This window comes from Mastigoproctus giganteus, chromosome 2, assembly GCF_048544385.1.
Source record: "Mastigoproctus giganteus isolate SK-2022 chromosome 2, ASM4854438v1, whole genome shotgun sequence".
NCBI classification, from domain to species: Eukaryota; Metazoa; Arthropoda; class Arachnida; order Uropygi; family Thelyphonidae; genus Mastigoproctus; species Mastigoproctus giganteus.
The window spans coordinates 232,452,078-232,474,524 of record NC_143576.1 but is presented as its reverse complement, the minus strand read 5'-3'; the positions used below and the strand labels follow the sequence as shown (position 1 = coordinate 232,474,524).

The 22,447-nt window shown below is 32.4% G+C and overlaps 1 protein-coding gene across 2 annotated transcripts in view; it reads left to right on the top strand.

Moving 5' to 3' along the window:
- The window catches only part of Git (ARF GTPase-activating protein GIT1), a 421,403-nt gene extending 416,748 nt beyond the window's left edge, over positions 1 to 4,655 (top strand). For both annotated transcript variants that reach the window (XM_090369031.1, XM_090369030.1), the window contains one exon: positions 4,168 to 4,655. In XM_090369031.1, coding sequence (XP_090225157.1) covers positions 4,168 to 4,362 — 195 coding nt within the window. In that variant the 3' untranslated portion in view covers positions 4,363 to 4,655. The remainder of the gene's footprint in view (positions 1 to 4,167) is intronic.
- The last annotated feature ends 17,792 nt before the right edge of the window (positions 4,656 to 22,447 follow it).

The following is a 22,447-nucleotide window of genomic DNA, read 5'->3' as shown; positions in this document are numbered from 1 at the left end:
CAACACGGTTTCGCTCTATCATGATTGATAAATTGCGGAAATCCTCGCACAGCACGGTACTTCTACAAAAAGGTTTCGCTCTAACACTGTTTGAGAATTTCTGGAAATCCTCGCATAACACAGTATGTTTGAACTTTTCTGCTGGGAAAACTCCACTATTATGTTAGATATAATTTTCAACGTTTCCATTCCTTTTTGTGAATCCCCTCTGTTGACTCGCTAGTCATTATCACCTTCGTGATATTTTTCTAAAGCACATTTCTGGAGGTCACTACCATAAAACAATAAAAGCAATTTGTACATTTCGGTTTATTGGGCTTTTCTGTTAGTGGAATCTATTATAAATGGGTAGTAAGCGATCTTATTGCATTTGCTGTAGTACTGATAGCTGGAGTTCTGTGGGTTTTTATGGTGAAATGTATTTCCCCTTCCATGAAATGTTCAATCATATAAAAAACATAAATAAATTTTCAGAAACTCGTTACTCCGTATCGTGTTTGTTGCAAATTGTGCATGCCGCGTTCTTTGTTATTAATTGCTTATCATTTTTGCTGTTTCAAATTTTACAACCAAAAAAAAAAAAAATTTAATGAACAAAAATATCAATTAGTATGTACTTATTACAGTAGTATTGTTAAAATATAAGATAGATTATCATACCTTTTGTAGGAAATTTCTTCACCCAATGCTCACATCAAACTGATCTGGTTAATAATATAAAATAAAATAAAGATCTAAGTTTATAACACGAAAATATCCTTATTAAAAGATTGTAAATTGATGCGTTTTTTATAAAACTAATCTTGTCTTTAATTCCCATTGTCTACTTACTGCTACCAAGGAAGAGCAAAGCATATACTCGATGCACATTAATCTACCCCAAACTAAACCCAACAGCAATGATAGACTAGAAACAGAAGACAGTTGTCAAACTATATTAAAATATTTTTGACTAGACTTCTTTATACATGACAAGGTATTTCGGTTATGAACCGTGCTCACAAGAAGTAAAGTGATAATTTAAACAATATCCATTATTTTCATTAACCAATGTGAATCACACTATTCACACATGCGTGTAAAGAGTCATGAATCCGAAATAGTGTATGGTCTCCGCACATTTATAGAAATAGTTTAGTTTCATTTCAAGTGTTTCAGCTATTAACAATTTTATGTATTCATTTTGTGTATTAATTACTTTAGTCTCGTTAAAAAGAAAAATATGGTTCTCCTGGATGGCGTGAAAGAAAAGTTCAGATGCACCTGTCCTTTTTGCCCTCTCAGATGCTTGGTGTTGTTTTAAATGCATCGAAAGATAATTTTGGGTAGAACCGATGTAAAAGGAGTTGCATTCCCCACAAGCAATGTTATAGACTGTATTGGTTCGCTCCATGTTAGAGACTGAGGTTGGTTTCCTCACCCTCAATATTGTTTGGAGTTTACTTGTTGGTTGTGCAACTGTTTTGAATTCTGTATGAATATGAAATACAAAGCCATGCTGTGTATTCTTCAGAATTCCATTTCTATCCAAATGATCCTGAATTCCACCCTTGATCATTGCCTCCATGATTTTCCCACTACACTCTTAGAATTTCCTTAGTCTGTGTATACCCCCAAGCTATCACTTTTGTGACTCACCTAGCACTGCCTCGGTTGCATCAGTGAATATTCTTGCACTCCTATTTAAGTGTATCCCATCCCTGTAAAAACAGACTCTCCTCTTAAAAAAGCACAGATCACTCTGAGAAAAATTCTATCCCACAAGCCTTGCACATTCTCTCCAGTGCTGAATTGATTGACAAGGTTCTCAGCATGTACTCCCTTCTATTTGAGTGTGAAGAAGGATTACCGACACTTTCAAATTTAATCCTACCTCAACTTTTTCCCAACGTTGTCCTGTATTTGTTAATCTCCTCAGATCTCCTACTCTTAATATCTTATTATATCTTAATAATAAACATGTACAACAATATCACCTTTTTGTTCCCTTAAAAGATGATATCTTCTGTGCAAAGTCATCAACTTTTTCCCCTGGCAGACATATCCTGATCCTATTCCACCTATCCTTTTTGCCCAACATATTTCCCTGATAATGGAGTCACCAATAATTACTATCTCCTTTGGGACCAGCACATTCTGTCTTGGAGATTGCCACTGTGTTGTCTTATGCATCACAGAGGCAATCTCCATGAGTGGTTTTTGACATTGAGTTTGTCAGCTGAGAGTTTTGGTCCCAATTTTAATTGCTCCGAGAGCATCCACCCTCTTCTTCAAGCACTCAGATTTGCCCATCAGAACTCTGTTTGTGCCTAATTTCCTCATACTGTTTGCACTGAACACATGCAAAGACATCTCCTTTGGCTCCATGTCACATTCCAGATAGATGCACAAACATCATATTGGTAGTACATTTTGTTAGGCCATGGTTCATAGGAGAAAATCATAAGCCTAGGTGAAAACACCCCTGAGTTTTCACCTAGGCTTATGATTTTCACTTACTCTCTAACCTCACTGCTCATAAATTAGGCTTATTTAAACATGCGCTTAAAGAATAGTAAAGTTGCTCCTATGATTACTCTATACAAAATTTCTTCTTATTGAGTCAGTTACCTTAATGTTTTTGGAAGGTCTGTAGTTAACTTTCTCAGATTTATCTGCTATAAGTCTCAATGCTAGTGCACCCATTTTCATTTGCTGCCTTTAAAAAATCAATGAACTATACTGAACTTCAGTCTTGTGAATAACATTATCTCTGGCTCCATTGATTTTTTTCAGCTCTTAAAAAATATCAACTTTAATTGCTCTGCAAGACCTCTTAGACATTTACCAACATTTGTAATAGATAAATATTGCACAAATCATTCAGTGACTCAAATTTGGAAGTCTTTTCGTCAAACAGGGGAAAAAAAAAAAAAAAACTCCCATTTCTGGAAATCTCTCTGGTATGTTATTTATTTTTCAATTAATGCAATTAATAATACAAGTAAATTATTTGTAAACTGTTACTTCCAGTTGCTCCCTAATATACTGTTATTAGAATTTATTGCTGCATATACTGTACATACATACTGCTTTGTAATTGCACTTCCTTTTGTAATAGTGTTTAAAAAGCTTATTGCATGAAGAGTCTGCTGATAATCAGATCAAGAGTATTGATTTCTCTTGTTTCCTCTCTAACATACCTAACTTGGCATGTAATGGCCTCAGCTGCCAATGCACCATTTAAAACCAAATCATCATCTGTAACAAGCTGGTATAGAAAAGCTGTCATTCAATAAATCCACAGAAGTCTTGCTACTATGCTAGTGACCAACCCACAAGTTCCAGTTAAAATCCTCCATTATATGACATTCTGGTGTCCCTGCCCACTCGATTTGTCTGTATAGTTCATTGTACTCATCACAGTCATTAGGCCTATAACACACTCCTACTCTCATTCTTGTTTTCCCATTGCTTATATCACACTAAGCTGACTAAATATTGCCTATACCCATGTCATCCGGTTGCACTGCCTTAGATTTTATATGCTTCTTAACTAACAGCATAACTCCTTCCCCCCACATCTGTCCTTTCCCTCCTTTTTGTACATGCTCTACCCCCACATTCAAATTCTGCATCCCTCATGTCTGAATGACACCATGCCTCCAATATCCCTAAAATGTCTACATTTAATGACTTAACTAATTCTTCAAATTCATCAAATTTATTTACAATGCTCCTAGGATTAGTATACAAGAAAGTAGAAGTAATGACAAGATCCTAGGATTAGTGTACGAGAAAGAAGTAATGGCAAAGTTCAAGGTAGAACTGGTTTTGTAAATTTTTAGAAATGAGCAAAATGATTTAACTCTTTTTTTTTTTTTTTTTTTTATGTCTCACTTTATGCAGAATAAGCTCTCTTACTGATGTCATATGGCTTGACTAATACTAAAGAAAAACTTGTGATTTAATAATCAATAAACAGGGTTTTGAGAACATAGTATTTTCAAGTTTAAGGTATATTAGGTAATAATATTATATTGCATTGTTTTATATATATATATATAAAAGTGCACCCTGTACTGATTAATTAATGTATTCTAATTTGCTTATAGCTGCATGGCATTTAGTTTATTTATACTTATTAAAATTAATTTCCCTTGCTTGCTTTCTTTCTTTGTTTTTTAGTGCCCTAGAGAAGAAAGTGTATATATTGCATTAAGGCAGTTGACGGGAAGTGCCTTTCGTCTGCAGGGTGAATGTCGAAGTTTGCTGTGTGAACATCAACCAGCAATTGACTACCGTTTTGTTACCCAGCAGGTTATTCAATGTGCCTATGATATTGCCAAGGCAGCCAAACAGTTAGTTACACTCTTCCAGTGATTACAAAGGAATAATAAGCATGTCTATATTTGACAGAGCATTAAATGTCTTCATTTAGAAGATTCATCTAATGTTATCATTTATACCTAGGTTTTCTGAAATATTTGTCATATATCTTCCAAGTGCAGCTACTGTAAAATGTGTGATGCTGTTTGTAAAATAAGTCTCCTGGCAGCTTTCATAATTATACAGTTATATGTAATAGACTTCCTGTTAATTTTCTCTCACATGATATTAGTTGGTAAATATGATGTTCCAGTTGGAAACATTTTTACTATCTCTTCATGTATCTATTCATTGTGCCACATTTTGAAAGTTGACTATAATTAATGCCCTCTTCTGCATTTCATATTTATAAATAAATCATTTATTTGGAACACAGTGAATAAGATTTTATTAATGAATCATTTCTAATAAATTGCTCAAATTTGTTAAAAATATTTTCTAAATAGTAGATAATTTTATATGTTTACACACCTCACACATGATCAGTTGGAGGCAAAGTACAGGGCAAATTTTCTTAAAAAGTAATAAATCAGGTTTTTTTGGGGTTTTTTTTTTTTTTCTTTAAATATAAACATCTTTCAAAAATTTATAGCTCTTCCCCCCCCCCCACACACACCGCCCAATGAAAGGTTGCCTGACTCAGAAGTACATTTGGATATTCCTTTCCACTTAACTTTCTTTTCATTTTAAAAGTAGTAGAACTCTAATAATAAAAGTATAAATAAATAAAGGAGTATTGGTAATTTCTTAGGTAGAAATTTTTAGTACCTTTTTTTATATCTTTCATTTATTTTTGTTTGCTAATTTCATCCTCAGAAGTAATTCCATTGCTTTTGAGAACACACATGCATATTTTGCTAACATACATGCTAGTTATATGCACATTTTGCTAAATATTGCTTAACGTTTTTTTTTTTTTTTTTTCCTGACTTGTATCTACATGGGCGAAGGACAATCTCGAAACTTCCTTTCAAGTAAAGTTTGGTCGTCAGTTTCTTCATTAAAATTTGGCAAATAACTAGCAACTCTCAAGAAAACAGCTGCAACGGTGCAGAACACCAACAGATAGAATACCAACTATTTTAATTGATTCATAGCCTGAAAACTTGGTTATTGTTTTGGGTAATTGGCTGCTCTTGTATATTTTAGCTATATGGGATATAAAGAGTTTGTCAGTGCCAACTTACAAAAGGGGTATCAAATTATGTTAAATCCAAAAATATTAGTGGGGGCTGAAAAGTGCCTTTTTGATTGTCATTCAGTTTTATTTGAACAATTTTTTTGAAATATCATAACATCTTTCTTCCGCTATTTGACCATTTAAAAAAAAAGAACCTAGCCCTTCTAAATTCACATAACTTTATACCTGGTTGAGAAGAAATCTTACATGGTAATTTGATTAGATACCACGATGAGGTCACAACTTGGTGCAAAAAATAATTTTGATATCATATATTTGGATTTCAAGAAAGCTTTTGATACTGTTGTACAAATTGGAGCAGTATAACATAAAGGACAAGTTGCTGCTGCAGATAAAAGGATGGTAGAGTGGAGGAAGACAGAGTATTAATCAATGGACACTGCTCTTTATGGACTACTGTTATTAATAGAGTCCAACAGGGTTAGGTGTTGGGACCATTGTCATTTTCTATATTTATAAATGATATTGATGAAGGTATGTCAGGCTTAATATCCAAGTTTACGAAGATTGGCAGGGTTGTAAATGACAGTATGCTGCTGCAACAGGATATAGAAAAGTTGGGCAGATGGGCTGAGAGGTATCAACTGAAGTTTAACATTGACAAATGCAAAATACTGCATATAGGTAGTAGTAATCCCAGAGTGACATACCAACCGTGTGGTACTACACTCAGGGCAGTTGAGAATGAAAAAGACCTGGGGGTAATTTTGCAGTCATATATGAAGTTTTCTGAACAGTGCAGACAGGCTGCCAGAGCAGCTCACGTCTCGAGTCTTGTCAATGATATATAGTAACTTTGCTAGAAAGGATAAGGAGGTGATTATCCCTTCGTATAAGGCAACAGTCAGGACACAACTTGAGTACTGCATACAGGTCTGGAGGCCTCACCTTAGGAAGGATATAAAGCTGCTGGAATGAGTACAGAGAAAGACAAGATTGGTGAGGGGAACAAAGGGGTGTTCTCAGGGCTGTGTAAAGGTACTGGGGTGCCCATTTAATTATGTTGAGACTTTGATGGCTCTCTTGATTGGGGTCCCCTAGATCAGGGGCCCCTGATAATGCATCCCCCATATGCATTGCCCCGGGTGCTTTTACCAAGAAAGGCTTAAGTTCTGCAAATTACAGCATCTGGAGACTAAACACTTGCAAGGTGATCTGATTGAGGTGTATAAGGCTTTGAATGGTTTGAGCAAGCTCAGTACTGATGGGATTCTTCCTCTTGTGCAAATTACGCACATGAGTGAGGGGATGTAAATTGAAATTGAGGAAAGGCGGTTGCAGAATAGATGTATAGAAATTTGTGTTTAGCCTGGAAGTATTTGATTGCTGGAACAAACTTCCATGTGTCATTGTGGAAGTTGATAGCATAAATAGATTCAAAGAAGAACTGGACAGACATTTGGACCAATTGGACAGATGAAATGGAAGTTTTTTGGGTTTTTTTTGCTGATACTGTATAAATTTTCTTTCTTGCATCATATGCAAGTCATGCACACCTTATTATTCTCAGAAATCAATGCAGGCATACATGTGCCATTTATTGTATGAGTAGGATTTTTTTTTTTCTGATATTTTAAATAACATTATTTTATTTTTTTGTAAAGTTCACAGCTTACAGAAAGTTGCCCTCCTAATAAGTCACCATAAATATATTAAATAATAAACATATTGTCATCTATCCATTCCTTAACAATATATACGTAATATCGATTAAAAAGGTAGGAAATCACATTGTTTTGATTGATATCATTAAACTCTACAATCAGATGAACTATATCTTTACTTGTATAGAGTACATTTTGCAAAATTGATACGGTCACTATGTAAGAAATATATAATAATTTTTCCAATACTAAAATACATTTCATACAGAAATATATTTTTAGCTGGGAACCTATACTCACCTTCCCCATCCACCTTTTTCCTTAAACTTATCAGTAATGTAACTCTTTTTGAATAGATAGGTCCTGGTTTATTTTTTCCTAGCCACATTATAAGCTTCTAAAGTTGACATAAAAATAATCCTATATGACCAAAAGATTTTAAAGAAATAACTATTGCCTTTATGATTTAGACTTTTCATTTTTATGGTTGCTAGTATTATTGACTGGAAAAGAAATAATACGAAATATTCATAAAATGCCTTCATTTATGAAGTCAATTTTGATATTAAATAGATCCTGTGCTCAATTTCCAACATTCATAATGAAATTTAGATTGATACCAGTTAAAGCTGATGAATAATAGTGAGTAAAAATAACTAGCTGTGAAATATAAGTACCTGGGATCCCTAGGTAGTAGCTCATAAGTTCAAGAGTTAAGTAGTTCATGATCATAGGCACTGATTTGCAAGTTCTACCTTATTATTAATTATGAAAACCAAATAAAAATGGTACTTTTTCTGAAAAATCAGAAACACTTGAGTTCCCACTACTAAGCATATACATATTTTTTTTTTTGTCATTAGCTATGATATTAGTTGTAAGCATATTCAAACCAGTTGATTGTGTTCTTTAAAAACTTATTTATTTACAATGTTAAAAGAAGATTTTTTTTTTTTTTTTTGTCAGGTTTTAATATACACGATAACCACAAAAAAAAAAAAAAAAAAGCATGAACATACAAAAGTCATTCAAAACGTTTTGTCTCATAATTTCTTTTTCAGTGCTCTACTTTCTCCCCTTTTGGCTACAGAATATCAAAAAACTTCTATAAATAAACTAGAATAGTCAGTTATCAAAATAGAATCAGATAGAAAAGTTTGTCATGAAGAATTTGGATAAAGTTTTTAATATCAAAAAAGGAAACAATGAAAAATATTCATAAACATCTGCAAAACATCTAGGAGGATGACATATCAATAGAAGCACAGCTGAATACAAGATAAAATGTATGAGAGCATTAAAAAACAATCAAAATCTGACATCTGTGATCAATCATGCATCAGTCAGCCAATCTCAGCAGTAACATTGAATGACATAACACTCACAGAGGATATCATATTGGCTGGGAATCAGCATGTTATTGTTTAACTATAACTCAGAATTAATAAAGTTTTAATGCAATAATTAACCAATTTGATTATTTGGGTGTTGAGAAGACATTCATAATTTGTTCCACATCAACTAATATTAGACTACAATATATTTGCTTCTGAGTTTTGACATGTTATTAATCAGATCAGGAAGTTCCTTTCCAGTTTGTCATTGATAATGAAACATGGATACACCACCTTGTGCCAGAAACCAAATGGCTGTCCTTTAACTGATATTACCCAAATTCCTTACGTAAAAAGTTTGGGACATTTCCTCATCAAGATATGTGATGGAAACTACTAGAATGTTATTGACATGAAGGGAAAAACCATCTATTCTGAGCATGCATTATTATTTTGAATATGCACAAAAACAGTTTACACCAAATATAATCCTCCCCCTCCCTCCACCAAAAAAAAAGACATTAAACATCTTTTCCTTCATGGAAATGCAGATCATACACCAGTTTACAAAACTGCTCATAACTATGTTGCCCCATTTGGCATACAGTCCAAATCTCACTCCTTTAGGTTTCCAGTTCATTGCTCCTTTGGAGGATGCCATTCAACCAAAAAGTGTTACCCTTCAGTAAAACTGAAGTTTAGGGATGATGATAAAGTTATTGCTGAAGTGAAAAAGAAAGTTTCTCCCAGAGACTGAACAGAACTGCTGGCAAGGAACACTATCTCTTGTATCCTGTTAATCTAAATATATAGGAAAAGAGGTTTTTATGTATGCAGTATTTAGGAAAATACTACATACATAAAAACAAGGTATGTAAAATCACTTTTGCCAACCATAATTTAAACTTCATTAATATTTCTGGGAAAAAAATCTAAGGTGCAAAATGTTTTGGGTGACTTAAAACTTTCTTTTTTTATTATTATCTATTTATTAACTCTTGATTTTTAAGGAGTCCTTATGTGCTGTAATGTAATAACTAGATCGTAGGTATAGATTAGCTTAATTTTTCCAAATAATAATAATATCTATTTATTATTATTATTATTGTTTTGTTTTTTTTTGTTGTTGTTGTTTTTTTTTTTTTGTTTTTTTTGAAATATGAAAATATTATGTGACTTTTTTTTTGTTCCAAAGTTTTCAGGCAGTAGTTAGGTGTAAACAAGATTTGAACTTTCAAAAGAACTGATTGTGATTTTAGATGGTTATTCTGGATTTCCAAAAAAGTGACAGGAGACAAAACATTATCATTCTTATGACTTGCAGACAAAATGTCGGTCCTCTGAATGGAAGTATCCCACGGTTCCCAAAAAGAAAAAATTTTCATTGACAGGCTTCATAGTAAAGTTATGCAGAATTATTTTTTAACTGTAAAGATATAATTCATTATGAGTTTATACTAGGAAGTCACACTATTAATAAGACTGTATATGTAGAAATCATTAAGTTCTTTAGAGATAAACTTAATGATTTAATACTGGTCAGAAGGAAGAGACCTGATTTGTGGGAAAGGGAAAATTGGAGTTGACTCTATTTTAAGAAATTTGATGTGTAATTATCTATAAATATATTTGTTTAAATAAAAATTTTATCCTTTTAACTTTCTGATTCTGTTTTATATATAAGTGCAGTGTTTATGAAGAGTGAGATATTGAGTTTAATATCTAAAAAATTACTCTAAAAAATTAGTATCAGCAATGTCTAAGATCAACTATACAGTCATTACATTTGTTGTTTTTTTCCTAACTTTTTTTTTGCAATACAGTGAAAATGTGTTATTGTGAGACAAAAGAATGTCAGATTATTAAATTAAATATTTTTATCCAATTGTTCTGCTGGTTGCATTTAGTTGCTCCATTAATTTTAAATGACAGAACAACTAAAAAAGAGAATTTTGTTGAGAATGGATGAGGAACATAAAACTGTAAAAGAAAGCAAAATGGGAGAATTGATCTCTGAAGAGAAAATCTTATTTAAAAATTGAAGGATCTAATAAAGCCAAGGAATATACAACGGATGAAGATTGTGTTCATATGACGGTGAGAAACATAGAACTGTGATGTAACGTTATTTCTGAAATAGATAGCTGATGAATCTTAAAGGACTGTTACATTTGAAAGGTACTTTTTGCATATTCAAAACTGGAGTACCAGATCTTTCTATTAATTCAAGCAATTTTAAGGAGCAAGTTAAAACCAATAGTGTCATCAGAAAAGTGAAAATCAATTTGAAAAGTTGCCCTAAGCTCTTATATATATTTCATCTTGTGTGGTGTAGATGTAATTAAAGAATATACTTTTCTTAATATTTTATCATTGAAGATCTATAATCACTAGCAGTTATTATTGTTGGCAAAAGATGTATTCTGCAGCTTCTTATAAATGCCCCATATAAGAGTATAAAATACTTAAAAATTTTAATATCATCTGCAAATAATATAAGTTCGATTCCAGAATCAAAGTATATTAATATATGTAATATTAAAAAAAAAAAAAAAAAAAAAAAAAAAAAATAGAGCCAGAGATTTGAAGGATAATTTTTTATATATTGGTACCAGATTGAAAAGTTTAAGAGTTCTTTTATATAATTGAGAAAAAGTTAGATTAGTTAAAATCATTTTTTAAATTTCACTGAATTTTGTGAAAATATAGTACAGGAATGGTGTCAGACCTAGTGGCACTGTCCTTAATATTAATTGCTATGATCTCATTTCAGTAAAGAATGATTAAGTTAAAACAGTCTGTGGGGAATGCATTACTTATATCCAGTTAAGCAAAATGACATTTACTGTAGTGCATACAAAATATAGCCATTAAAGAGATGCATTTTAGGATGGTGAGAACATCAAGCAAACTGACTGCCACTTCAGAGTCATCATTTCATGAATTTAAAAATAAAAATTAAACGTTTTTACCCGTAAAAGATGCTCGAATGTCAGGAAACAGATATGAGTAGAACTGAAACAGCATTTCAAGATGAATGATTCTGAATGATTTTGAAATTTGTCAGATATGCTATTAAAAAGGCAATAAATATGGAAAGAGTATCAGATAATTAAAAAATCATGTAAAAGAAATTAATTTGCCTCTTTAAAAAACCCACTTTTGTAACAACAATGGTACAGCAGTGATTTCATTTGTAATTGATCTTATTATACTTTGTAAGGTGCTAATTTTTGAGATTTTTAAAATCACTGTGTTATTCATTAGCAGATGTTATCTTTGAAAGTGCTCTACTTTGAATTGAGCACAGATCTGAAGATAGCTCTATCCTTGCTACTAGAACACACTCTTCAAAACCCATTTAGATTAACTTAATATACAGTATGGTGTCTTTATCTTACATTCATTGGTAAGATGACTTGGCAAAAATGAAGTATAATGATTTCAGGATTTTTTTTTTGCCATAAGTAGCCGAGTGGGCAGGAGCGGGAGTGCAGTAGCACACGCTCTTTGAGTAGACCGGAGTTCAAGCCCCTGACTGCTGAATACGGTCGATCTGCCAACCCGCACTGGACCAGCGTGGCAGATTATGGTCCATTTCCCTCAGCATGAATTGTTGAGGAGGCTTCCACCCTGCAGTGGGTTGATAATGGCTGCACTTTACTTTTACTTTTTAATCCAATTTTTAGAATGACAAAATGAAAATGTGGTTCTTATTGAACTTCATTGTTTATCCACCTTAGCATTCTTATTAATTTAACATTGCAATCTTATTCTTTTCCTTCAAAGGAAAAGAACTGTTCCAACTGACTAGATATGTAAATTGAAATTAATTTCACAGAAAAATCAAATAAAGACGTCTTCACTTACCCAGCTTAAGAATCACAATAAATTATAATATTTAAAAAGCATACTTACATGAACTAGAAGAAGTAAAGAAGAATTTCAAATTTGATCAGCAAATCAATGCTTCTTCTAATATGCTTTAATACAGTATTTTCATTTTAAATCCATTTATTGAAACTGGCATTACTGAAATTTTATCATAACTTGTTATGCAGTTTGATTTGCAATTATATTTCGTAGGAATAAAATTTTTAAAGAACAAGTGCACATTTAGAGTTGACTTATTTGTGTCAGATTGAATTCTCAGAGTTTTGAAATCGAAGTTTCGACTGCAATTGACCAAAGTTCATCTCATAGTAAGATTGCTGTTTGCATTTCCTGAAATATCACAAATTGGTCAATAAATGCACTATAGACATTATTAAAAGGTTAGTGCTTAAGTCTTGTCTTAAGTCTATCTCTGAATCACCCATAAAAAAAGCTATATTTCTTCATCACTCGTAAAAACAGAGCTGCATGTGCTTCTTATAAAAAAAGGTTAATAGACAAAACAAGTAAAAATCTTATTTGATTTAGACAAAGTTAATACTTTATCTCCCGTAATGTTAGGCAAAATTATTTAGTATTGACAAAATGATGCAAGAAAGCAAAGCTTATACAGCACAAGCCAAAAAAGAAAGAAAGAATTCATTTAGAATGACAATTTGTCATTCCACATCTTGAGTACTGCATACAGGTCTCAGTGAGAAGAACAATTAGGGTTCTTTCACCAGGAAAGGCTTTGGTTCTGTAAATTGCAGTAACTGGAGACTAGGCACTTGCAAGGAGGTCTAATTGAGCTATTTATGACTTTGAATGGATTGAATAAGCTTAATGCCCATACAATCCTTCCTCCTTGCTCAGCTAAGAATGATTAAATTAAAACAGTCTCTGGGGAATGCTTTACTTGTATCCAGTTAAGCAGAATGACATTTTACTGTAGTTCATACAAAATATAGCCATTAAAGAGACATAAATTCAAATTGAGGAAGGATGGTTGCAGGATAGATGTGTGGGAGGTTTCCTTCAGCCAGTGAGTAGTTGATGGTTCCTTCCTTGTCTTTTGTAAATTTTGGCATTTTATTTTATATGGTAAATGTATCTCCCACTTTTCGGTGCTACTCTGTTAACAAATGAAAGACACATTACCTATCTCCATCTTTGATTTTTCCCTCTCATAATTGTGTATTTTTGCTAGAGTAAGATCATTAGTAATGTATGTTTATGAGTGTGATGACTCTTCCTACATCAGATTGCACATGTCTCCCATTTGCTCAATGCTGTAGTAGTAAAATTAGCAGAAGGTATATGCTATGAATGTTATAATGTAAAACATTTTAATAATATTTGTTTTCTTAAGTCTTTCAAAAACCAGAAGGTATACACTATTCACTTAAAAAAATCCAGAGGGTGTACAGCGTATATCCTCCACTACAGCCGTGCATTTTCTACTTTACTAGAATCCTCTGTGATAATATCATTGCTTGTTACTTGTTTAGATTGGTCTGGGTTTGGTTCCCATTGCAGATGGAGGAATTGTTAAAGATCTCTTCAGTTAGGACTGTAGTTAAGCCAATCTCATGAGCAAACAGCATGTGAACACACATATTACCACTGGATAATATGGCCCAAGATGCTAATATTTTATGAAACCAATGAGAACAGCTGCTTTCCTAGAAAGAAGGGGCATACATTTTGAATGACCATCACAACATATGCAGATTACCAAAACTTGCCAGATATTTTTAATTTGAAATGAAACTTTTGTTTGCCAAAAAATTGAGGACCCCTGATATTCACTGTGAAGATAAAAACTGTTAAACTATAACAGGTAATAGAGATGGGGCAAGATAAATTTGTCTGCTGAATCTTTCAGCGAATGGGATAGGTACCTTGGGATTAGTATTGACAAAATGATGCATGGAAGCAAGCATATATAGCACCAGTCAGAAATACTAAATCATATTTAAATTAAATTAAAAATGAAAGTAACCAGTGTTATGTACCTTCACTTCATTTACCTATTTATTTGAAGTATTTTTGAACCCCTCCTTAAATTTGGGTAAATTTCCAATGTGCACAAGAGTAAGTGGGAGTTTATCCCAACAGTCTATTACATTTTTACTAATAGAAAGTTTTGAGACATCTAGTTTACAATTATCCCCTTTCAATTTAAATTATGTCCCTTGTGAAGATCACATGAATATGCACAAAAATTCTTTCAGAATTTAGTATTCCCAAACCCTTTAAGGTGACCTGATCAACATGTTCCTCAATTAGGTTACTCCACAGATACTTGGTTTCCAAACTGTGCTTACAAAACTCAGGTCTCTTGTGGCCTTATAATTTAGTCATTACTTTATATAATACGATCTAATATATTATTGACAAAACTACCATCAGCTGCACTAGCAGCCTGTCTACACTGTCCAGAAAATATATCAGATTGCATAGTTTCTCCAATTTCTTTTCATTATCTACAATCTTAAGTTTAGTGGTATGTTACAGCTGGCATTTCTCACTCCACCCAAACACCTTGTCTTCTCTGATAGTGAACATTATGTCTAGTTGCTAGATCTTTTTAGCTGCAAAACTTGGTGTAAAATTGATCATGTGCATTATTTTGCAGCTAAATGATCCTAGTAGCCACGTATAACAATTTTTGCCTGAAAAATTCTGTTCAAAATCTTTGGTAGATTACAATGCTTTTATTGTGTGTGTGTGGGGGGGGGGGGGGGAATGTATATGTGTTATCAGTTATTGTTTTTTTTTTTATAATGTGTATCATAATGTTGAATGAATTGTGTAATTCATTCAACATTTTTTGACACTGCAGTAATTTTTTTTGTCAGGTTCAGCTGTTGTCAACCTAATTATCGTTAATAACATTTTACCAGTCTTCTAGGAACTATTTTTATGCAAAAAATTATTAGAAAATTCATATTTATTCCAATATTATATAAATATCTTGCACTCCCAGTGGCTAAAAAAAAAATTGTGGAAAGATCATCGCGGCATATTTTTACCATAAGTATTTGACCAGGAAAAAAAATTCCGAGTAATATCCATTTGTAGCCATGTTACATGACTTATAAAGGTTGGAAAAAAATCATTCTCCACAACCACTTAGATTATGCAACTTTAAAAAAATAACTATGGGCAATATGAGCATGATATTGGTTGTATAGTGCTTCTAGTATTATTGACCGTGGAGGAAAATAGTGAGAGAAACATTCAGTCACCTATCAGATCTCCACACAACCATAGCATTACAAGTATTTCGGCAAGATAAAAACAACTACTTATTCAAAAATTGTGAAAACAAGAGGAGGGAAAGAAGGGGGTCCCAAAATTTCTCCAAAGAGAAGTGTTTTCATTATACTAGTACTAACAATTTTATTCCTATGCTTTAAAGTCAGTTCCTCTATTCTGTAGAAATTTAAATTTATACATAGGTTTCCATAGTATAGAAGTATTATTTCTGTGTTATTATTATTATCAGTACATGGTTTTATCTTCAGAATTTTAATCAACATGTGGTCATATCTTTATTGATACATTATGATCTCTCATTCACATGATGATAAATTAAAAATTTTTCCTCTGCTGTTTTATATTTATAAAATTTGCTTCAGATATGCTGTTTTTCATGCTGTAGTCTATTGAAACCTTGTGGGAATCTTTTTCCTTAAAAAAAAAAAAAAGTAAGCATAGCATGTTTCAAAAATTTTGTTTTCTTGTACAGAAAACTAAAATTTTTGAATAAATTTCAAATATCACAACACAAACTTTTTCAGATGAGTACAGATTTCTACAACAGTGCTGCTATCTGTTAAAAAATGTATTAATTAATATATGCTGCAAGTAATATATATCTGAATATAACCTGAAAAAAAAAAAAAAAGTTTAAATTTTATAAGTTACATGTACTGTACGTTCACCAACCAAAAACTACAAAATGGATACAAATATGAATTTCAGGGAATCTGTTTTTCATTTAAACATTTTTTGTCCTATTTTGAAATAAAAATGTGGCTTCTTCCAACAAAAAATACATCTGCAGAGATAATTAAATTATAAAATATTTTAAGTATGTATTTTACATAGTTCAATCAATTTGTACCCTATTTTTGCTTTATAAAAGAATGTATTTATTCTAGATGTATTGTGATTTTAATTACCATATGAATATGGTATTATGTTCTAGTATATATCAAACAAGATATTCATTTAAAGAGTAATAACTTCCCAAAGAGAGTACAAAAAAGGAAATGTTTTTCTTGCTCTTCCATTAACATCAGTATTAATAATATGTACAGTTGACACTTCTGTATTATATGTACAATACATGTTTATGCAATCATTACTGCATATATCATAAAACTATTTTTAAAACAGCTTTTAAGCTTTGTCATAGAAGCTACATTTGAAAAAATATTGAAAACAGGAAAGACAGAAGCAGAATAACTGTTTTATAGATTTAGCTTTATTTAATGATTGTGTTGACTTGAAATTAGGCAAAAATAATAATTAAGAAAATATGTAGTGTATTTATAATTTATCAAATTTTCTTGCATTAATTGATAAAACTATACCAATAACTGTATACATGAAACAAAAAACCTGGGGTTTTTTTTTTTTTTTTTTCAGAAAGTGTACAATGGATGTTAACTAAATACTTTATACTTTCCTTTCTTGCCTATTTGCATACTTATTAGTTGTATTATACAATCTATTAAATAATAAATTAAGATTTTTATAATTATTTGTCAGCTGTGATACTTTATACAAAATTATCTCTCTTTACTATTTTGAGGAGCAGCCCTGTTTTATTTATAAAATGTATTGTAATTGGTCAGCATATATCATCCTATGTAGGGTTACCATCTGTCCTCTTTTAACCGGATTTGTCCGGATTTTTTGTCTAAAATTTTTGTCTGGGTGGATTTTTATAAATTTGTCTAAATGTCCGGATTTTTATATTATACTCCATTTTTTTATGCAAGCTCGACGAAAACTACCGAGTTACGTTATACAGAATCTTTTTAGGAATAGGAGACGATTCTTCAATTCGAATTTCCGTGTTGACAATTAGGCAGAAGACCCCGACGATGCTCAATTTAGTGCATTGAGGTTGTTACCAACACACGCCTGCTTCAGAATTTACGCACATATAAATTTTATATAGTCTAGCAATACAATATTTTGGTTTAGAGAGTAGATAAAGCATGAAGATCAGATGGTGTGCTAGAAAAAGATATATAAATTACAGGAATTCTAGCATGTCAAATAAATATTGACAGTTAAGAGGGACCGTTTTCTCTAGAAATTTATTGCAGCATATGAAAACGTGGATTTGAGCTGTGTGCACACCAAATTGATCAAAAGTTGCGTACTGTGGACTAAATTTGGTATACTTATCAACGATCCAATCAAGAGGCAGACACTAGTTTATTTAATACCAAAGTTTACCTTTTTTTAAAATACTGTTTTTCACTTTAATTACAAAAATATTTATTATCCATCTTTATACCTGTAGGTACTTTTCTGCAATTAGGTTAGTTTAGTTGTAAATGAAAAACATAACCTAACCTTAATAAAATTTATGCTTCACTACTTACAATAAAAAATATTTATTATTATTTCAGTTATAAAAATTAATAGAATCTTTAATTGCAGCAATGATAGACATACAATTAGTCCCGTCACGGCATGGTGGTGCCAGGGGTTTATATTATTATTATAAAGTTTAAATTATTATTATTGTTAATATTATAAAGACTACCCCTAAAATGCCTAAAAGGAAGTGCATGTTTACAGAAGAGATGAAAAACAAATTTCCATCTTTTTTTTGTATCTGGCCGAGAGGAATGGGAAGCTGAATGTAAAGTTTGCAGAATGGGGATGTATGTTTCAGTAGCCAATAAAGGGGTTGGTGATTTGAAACTGAGAAGCACAAGAAAGCAGTTCAAGGCGAGGCCTCTTCGGGAAAAGTTAGTTTTTTTTGTCAAAGCTGTCGGTAAAATAGAATATGATCTGGCTGCTGCAGGGGTACCTTTGCTTTTCACACTGTTAACAATCATAGTAGTTACAAATCAATGGATTGCACAACTGTTGTGTTAAAAAATGTATTTTTTGATTCTGAGATAGCAAAAAGATTTTCCTGCACTAGAACCAAGACAGAAGCCATTGTAAACTTTGTACTTGCAAATCATTCTCTTAATGTTACTGTAAAAACTTTAAAAGATAATAAAATTGCATACTGTGGGGTCTCAACTGATGGAAGTAATCATGGTTCTGAAAAAATCTTCCCATTAATTATTCAGTATTTTGATGTAAATGAAGGAGGGTTACAAACAAAATTAATTGAATTACAGAAGATGCCTAACGAAACTGCATATACCATTTCTACGTATGTTAAAGAAACTCTTGAAAAAAATAGTTTGTGTGAAAAATGTATTGCATTCACTGGGGACAATTGCAATACAATGTTTGGAGGATTGAGACGAAATGAAGAAGGGAATAATGTCTTTGCAAAATTAAAGAAATTGTTGCATAACAAGACTTTGACTGGAGTGGGCTGCCCTGCATCTATTTTGAACAATTGTCTTCAGAATGCCGCAGAACTTTGGGAAGTTGATGTAGAGAACATTGTTTTTAAAATTTACCAGTATTTTCATAATTATACAGTCTGGACTGAAGAGCTTAAGGAATACTGTGAGTTTGTTGAGATTGAATATAGACAACTCCTTTCTCACAGCAAGATGAGATGGCTTTCATTATTTCCAAGCATCACAAGGCTCATAGATATGTTTCCAGATTTACAGGCTTATTTTCTGTCCCCAGAAAAACCTCCCATTTTGATTAAAAGGTTCTTTGAAAATGGATTTAGTGAGATTCATTATGACTGTATTCCATACACATATACAACGAATTGAAAGGGAAAGTAACTCAACTGCAGAAGTGATAGATGTCTTAGTCTCAGTGAAAGAAATTATCTCGAAACGGATGGATCACAACTTCATGCCATTAATAGTAAAGGAAATGCTATACAAAAAACATGATGAAGGACTTGTACTTGAATGTGAAAAATTTTCTAGTGATACAAAAAATCTGTATAGAAATTGCATGGAATATTTAGATAAGTGGCTTCACCATATGAAATCCATTTCCTGTTTTATGTGGATGAAAATGGATGCAGTACCAAGCTGGAACGATGTAGAATGTTCTATTTCCTACTTGATTGACAAAGGAGTAACAATTGATGATGTTAAGTGTTTTGACCAATTTAACAATTTGAAGAAATTTTTTTGAGGTTAAAATGAATAATAAAGACTTTAAAAACATGCTTATACATGAAAAGTGGGCCAAATGTTTTAGTAATTCAAAAAATATTGAATTCCATTCAGAATTGTTGAAAATTGTCCAGTTTTTCTTTGCAATTCCTCTTCACAATGCAAATGTAGAGAGAGTATTCTCTCTAATGCAAAGTCAGTGGATGAAAGAAAGGAATAGGTTAAATGTCAATTCTGTAAAAGGTATTTTGTTTTTGCAGTACAATTTCAAACATATGTCATGCGTTGATTTTTATGCATATTTGAGAGGCAATCCAGAGCTATTGAAAAATAATTCCTCAAGACAAATATGAATGTACTAATCCTAAACATCAGTAAATGTGGTTTACTGATTGTCTTTATTTTATTATTTGCATAATGTTTGTCCTCTTTTTTAATCCAAGATGAACTTTTTGTCCTCTTTTATTTGCCCCAAAACATGTAAATGTCCTCTTTTTATGAGTGCAGAAGATGGTAACCCTAATCCTATGTGCTATCTGTCACATTGTTTGCATGCTGGTGTACACTTTATCATCACTTAACTTAGTAGATATAATCACATGCAAGATTACTTAGGGATTTTTACTTTCATTGTTTATGTACATATTCAGTGTTCATTGCTAAAAATTTTTTTTTTTATTAGTAGTAAATGATGCAAGGAAGCAAGTTACATGGCAGCCAAAAAAAAAAAAACACTTCCCATGCCCCTCTAATAACAATGAACAAAAAAAAAATTTATTTTTTCATACCTCCAGTGCAAAAGTTGCAGATTCTGAAAGGAAATTGATCCTCTGATTCCAAAATTGTCTCCATCCATTGAATACAGCATCAACTAAAAAAAAAAAAAAAAAAAAAACATTGCCCACTCATCTGACCATTCCATCTAATAATTTGTCTGATTAGTTCTTCCTTAAATTTCTTCAAACTACCCACTTCCACAACATCAGGTGGTAGTTACTGCTTTTCCATCAAGAATATACACAGTGTGCCAATTAAATAACAAGACTGATGATACTACAGAAAAAAAGAATAACACTAACAGCAAAGTAAGGTTATAGAGTATGTGGGGTGTTCAATGACAGGAATCAATTTTTTTGCCAAAAATTGCTTGATGAATTCCTGGCTGACTGAACATAGATCAGTTGGCCAGGTCGGGGATCATCCTCTAACGACTCACGTCCTTTACGAAAATGAGAAAACCATTCAAACATTCTTGGTTGAGACAAACATTCATCAGCATAAACCTTTTTTAAATCTTCAAAAGTTTCCATAGCACTTTTTTCCCTCTTTGCTCCATTTTCAGTTTTCTGCACAAAACTTCTATTACTCTTTCCGTCATAAATCCGGAACTACTGACCTGACAAGTTTCAACTTGCACTCATTGGAAAGAGCACACCCTAGTGAACCTAATCACGTACTATTTTGGCCTCTTACAGTAATACTAAATGCAGAGAGCACAGTCTCGTTATTTAATTGGCGCACTGTGTATCCAGATGAAGGCATTCCCTCTTCCTTATCACTTACATCCCCCCAAATTATGAGCTAAAAACTGAAATGGGAATGAAGAAAATGAATTTTCAAAGACACTCAGCAGCCTTTCTAACATTATAGTAGAGTTGACACCAAGGATTCATAATTATTGTCTTTCCTTCTTACAAAAAATCCGTGCACAAATGCTTTAACTCATTACCAAACTGCAAGTTCAGTATCCTGTACTTTCATTACAAGAACATCATTGTTGAAGAGTTTCTTTTTTGAGGTACAATAAAAATTTCTCTCAGTTTTACACCTGTTAACTTGAGAAACATTATCTGTAGGTAACAGAATCCACTTCCTTCTCTATCTTGAACTTTAACAAATTTTTTCATTAATCCAAAGTTTTATGTGAAAAGTTGAAAGAACTCAACCAGTCAAATATGTTACTTCTCCCAGGTAAAAATTCTTTCCTCTTTCCCAGTGCTGCAAAAACAGAAAACAAGTGTATTTTGTGAAACCTCATTGTACACTAGTAAAGAATCCGATTACTGTAAGATCACCACATACAGTATTGTTATTAGAATTAGTAGTGGAAAATGACTCAAACTTATAAAGCATCAGCCAAAAAAACTTGTCACTCATCACTTGTTTGTTTCTTTCTTCCAGTAATTTTATTCTTTGGTTCTTCAAACTGTCCACATTCACAGCTTCAGATAGAAGCTTCTTCAGACAATCGACCACCCACTGGGTGAAGGCAAACTTCCACACATCTATCCTGCACCCATCCTTCCACAATTTGAATTTATGCATCCCACAAGTGCAGTCTGAGCAAGAGGAAGAATGCCATGAGCACTGAGCTTACTCAATCCATTCAAAGCTTTAAACACCTGAATCAGATCACTTAGCAACTGCCTAGTTTCCAGATGCTGCGATTTCCACAACTGAAGCCTTTTGTGGTAAGACCATTCTTTCATTCCTTTCCCCAACCTTGTTGCCATTCTCTGCACCTATTCCAGCAGATCTGTATCCTTCTTGATATAAGGCTTCGAAACCTATATGCAGTACTTAAAGTGCTGCTTAACCATTGCCTCTTATAATGGGATAATTACCTCCTGATTCATACTAGAAAAGTTCCAGTATATCATTGACAGAACCCCATGAACTATCCCAACAGTCTGTCTAAACTGTTCAGAGAATTTCATATCTCACTACACAACTTGAATGGCCTTGAATGGGTTGAGCACG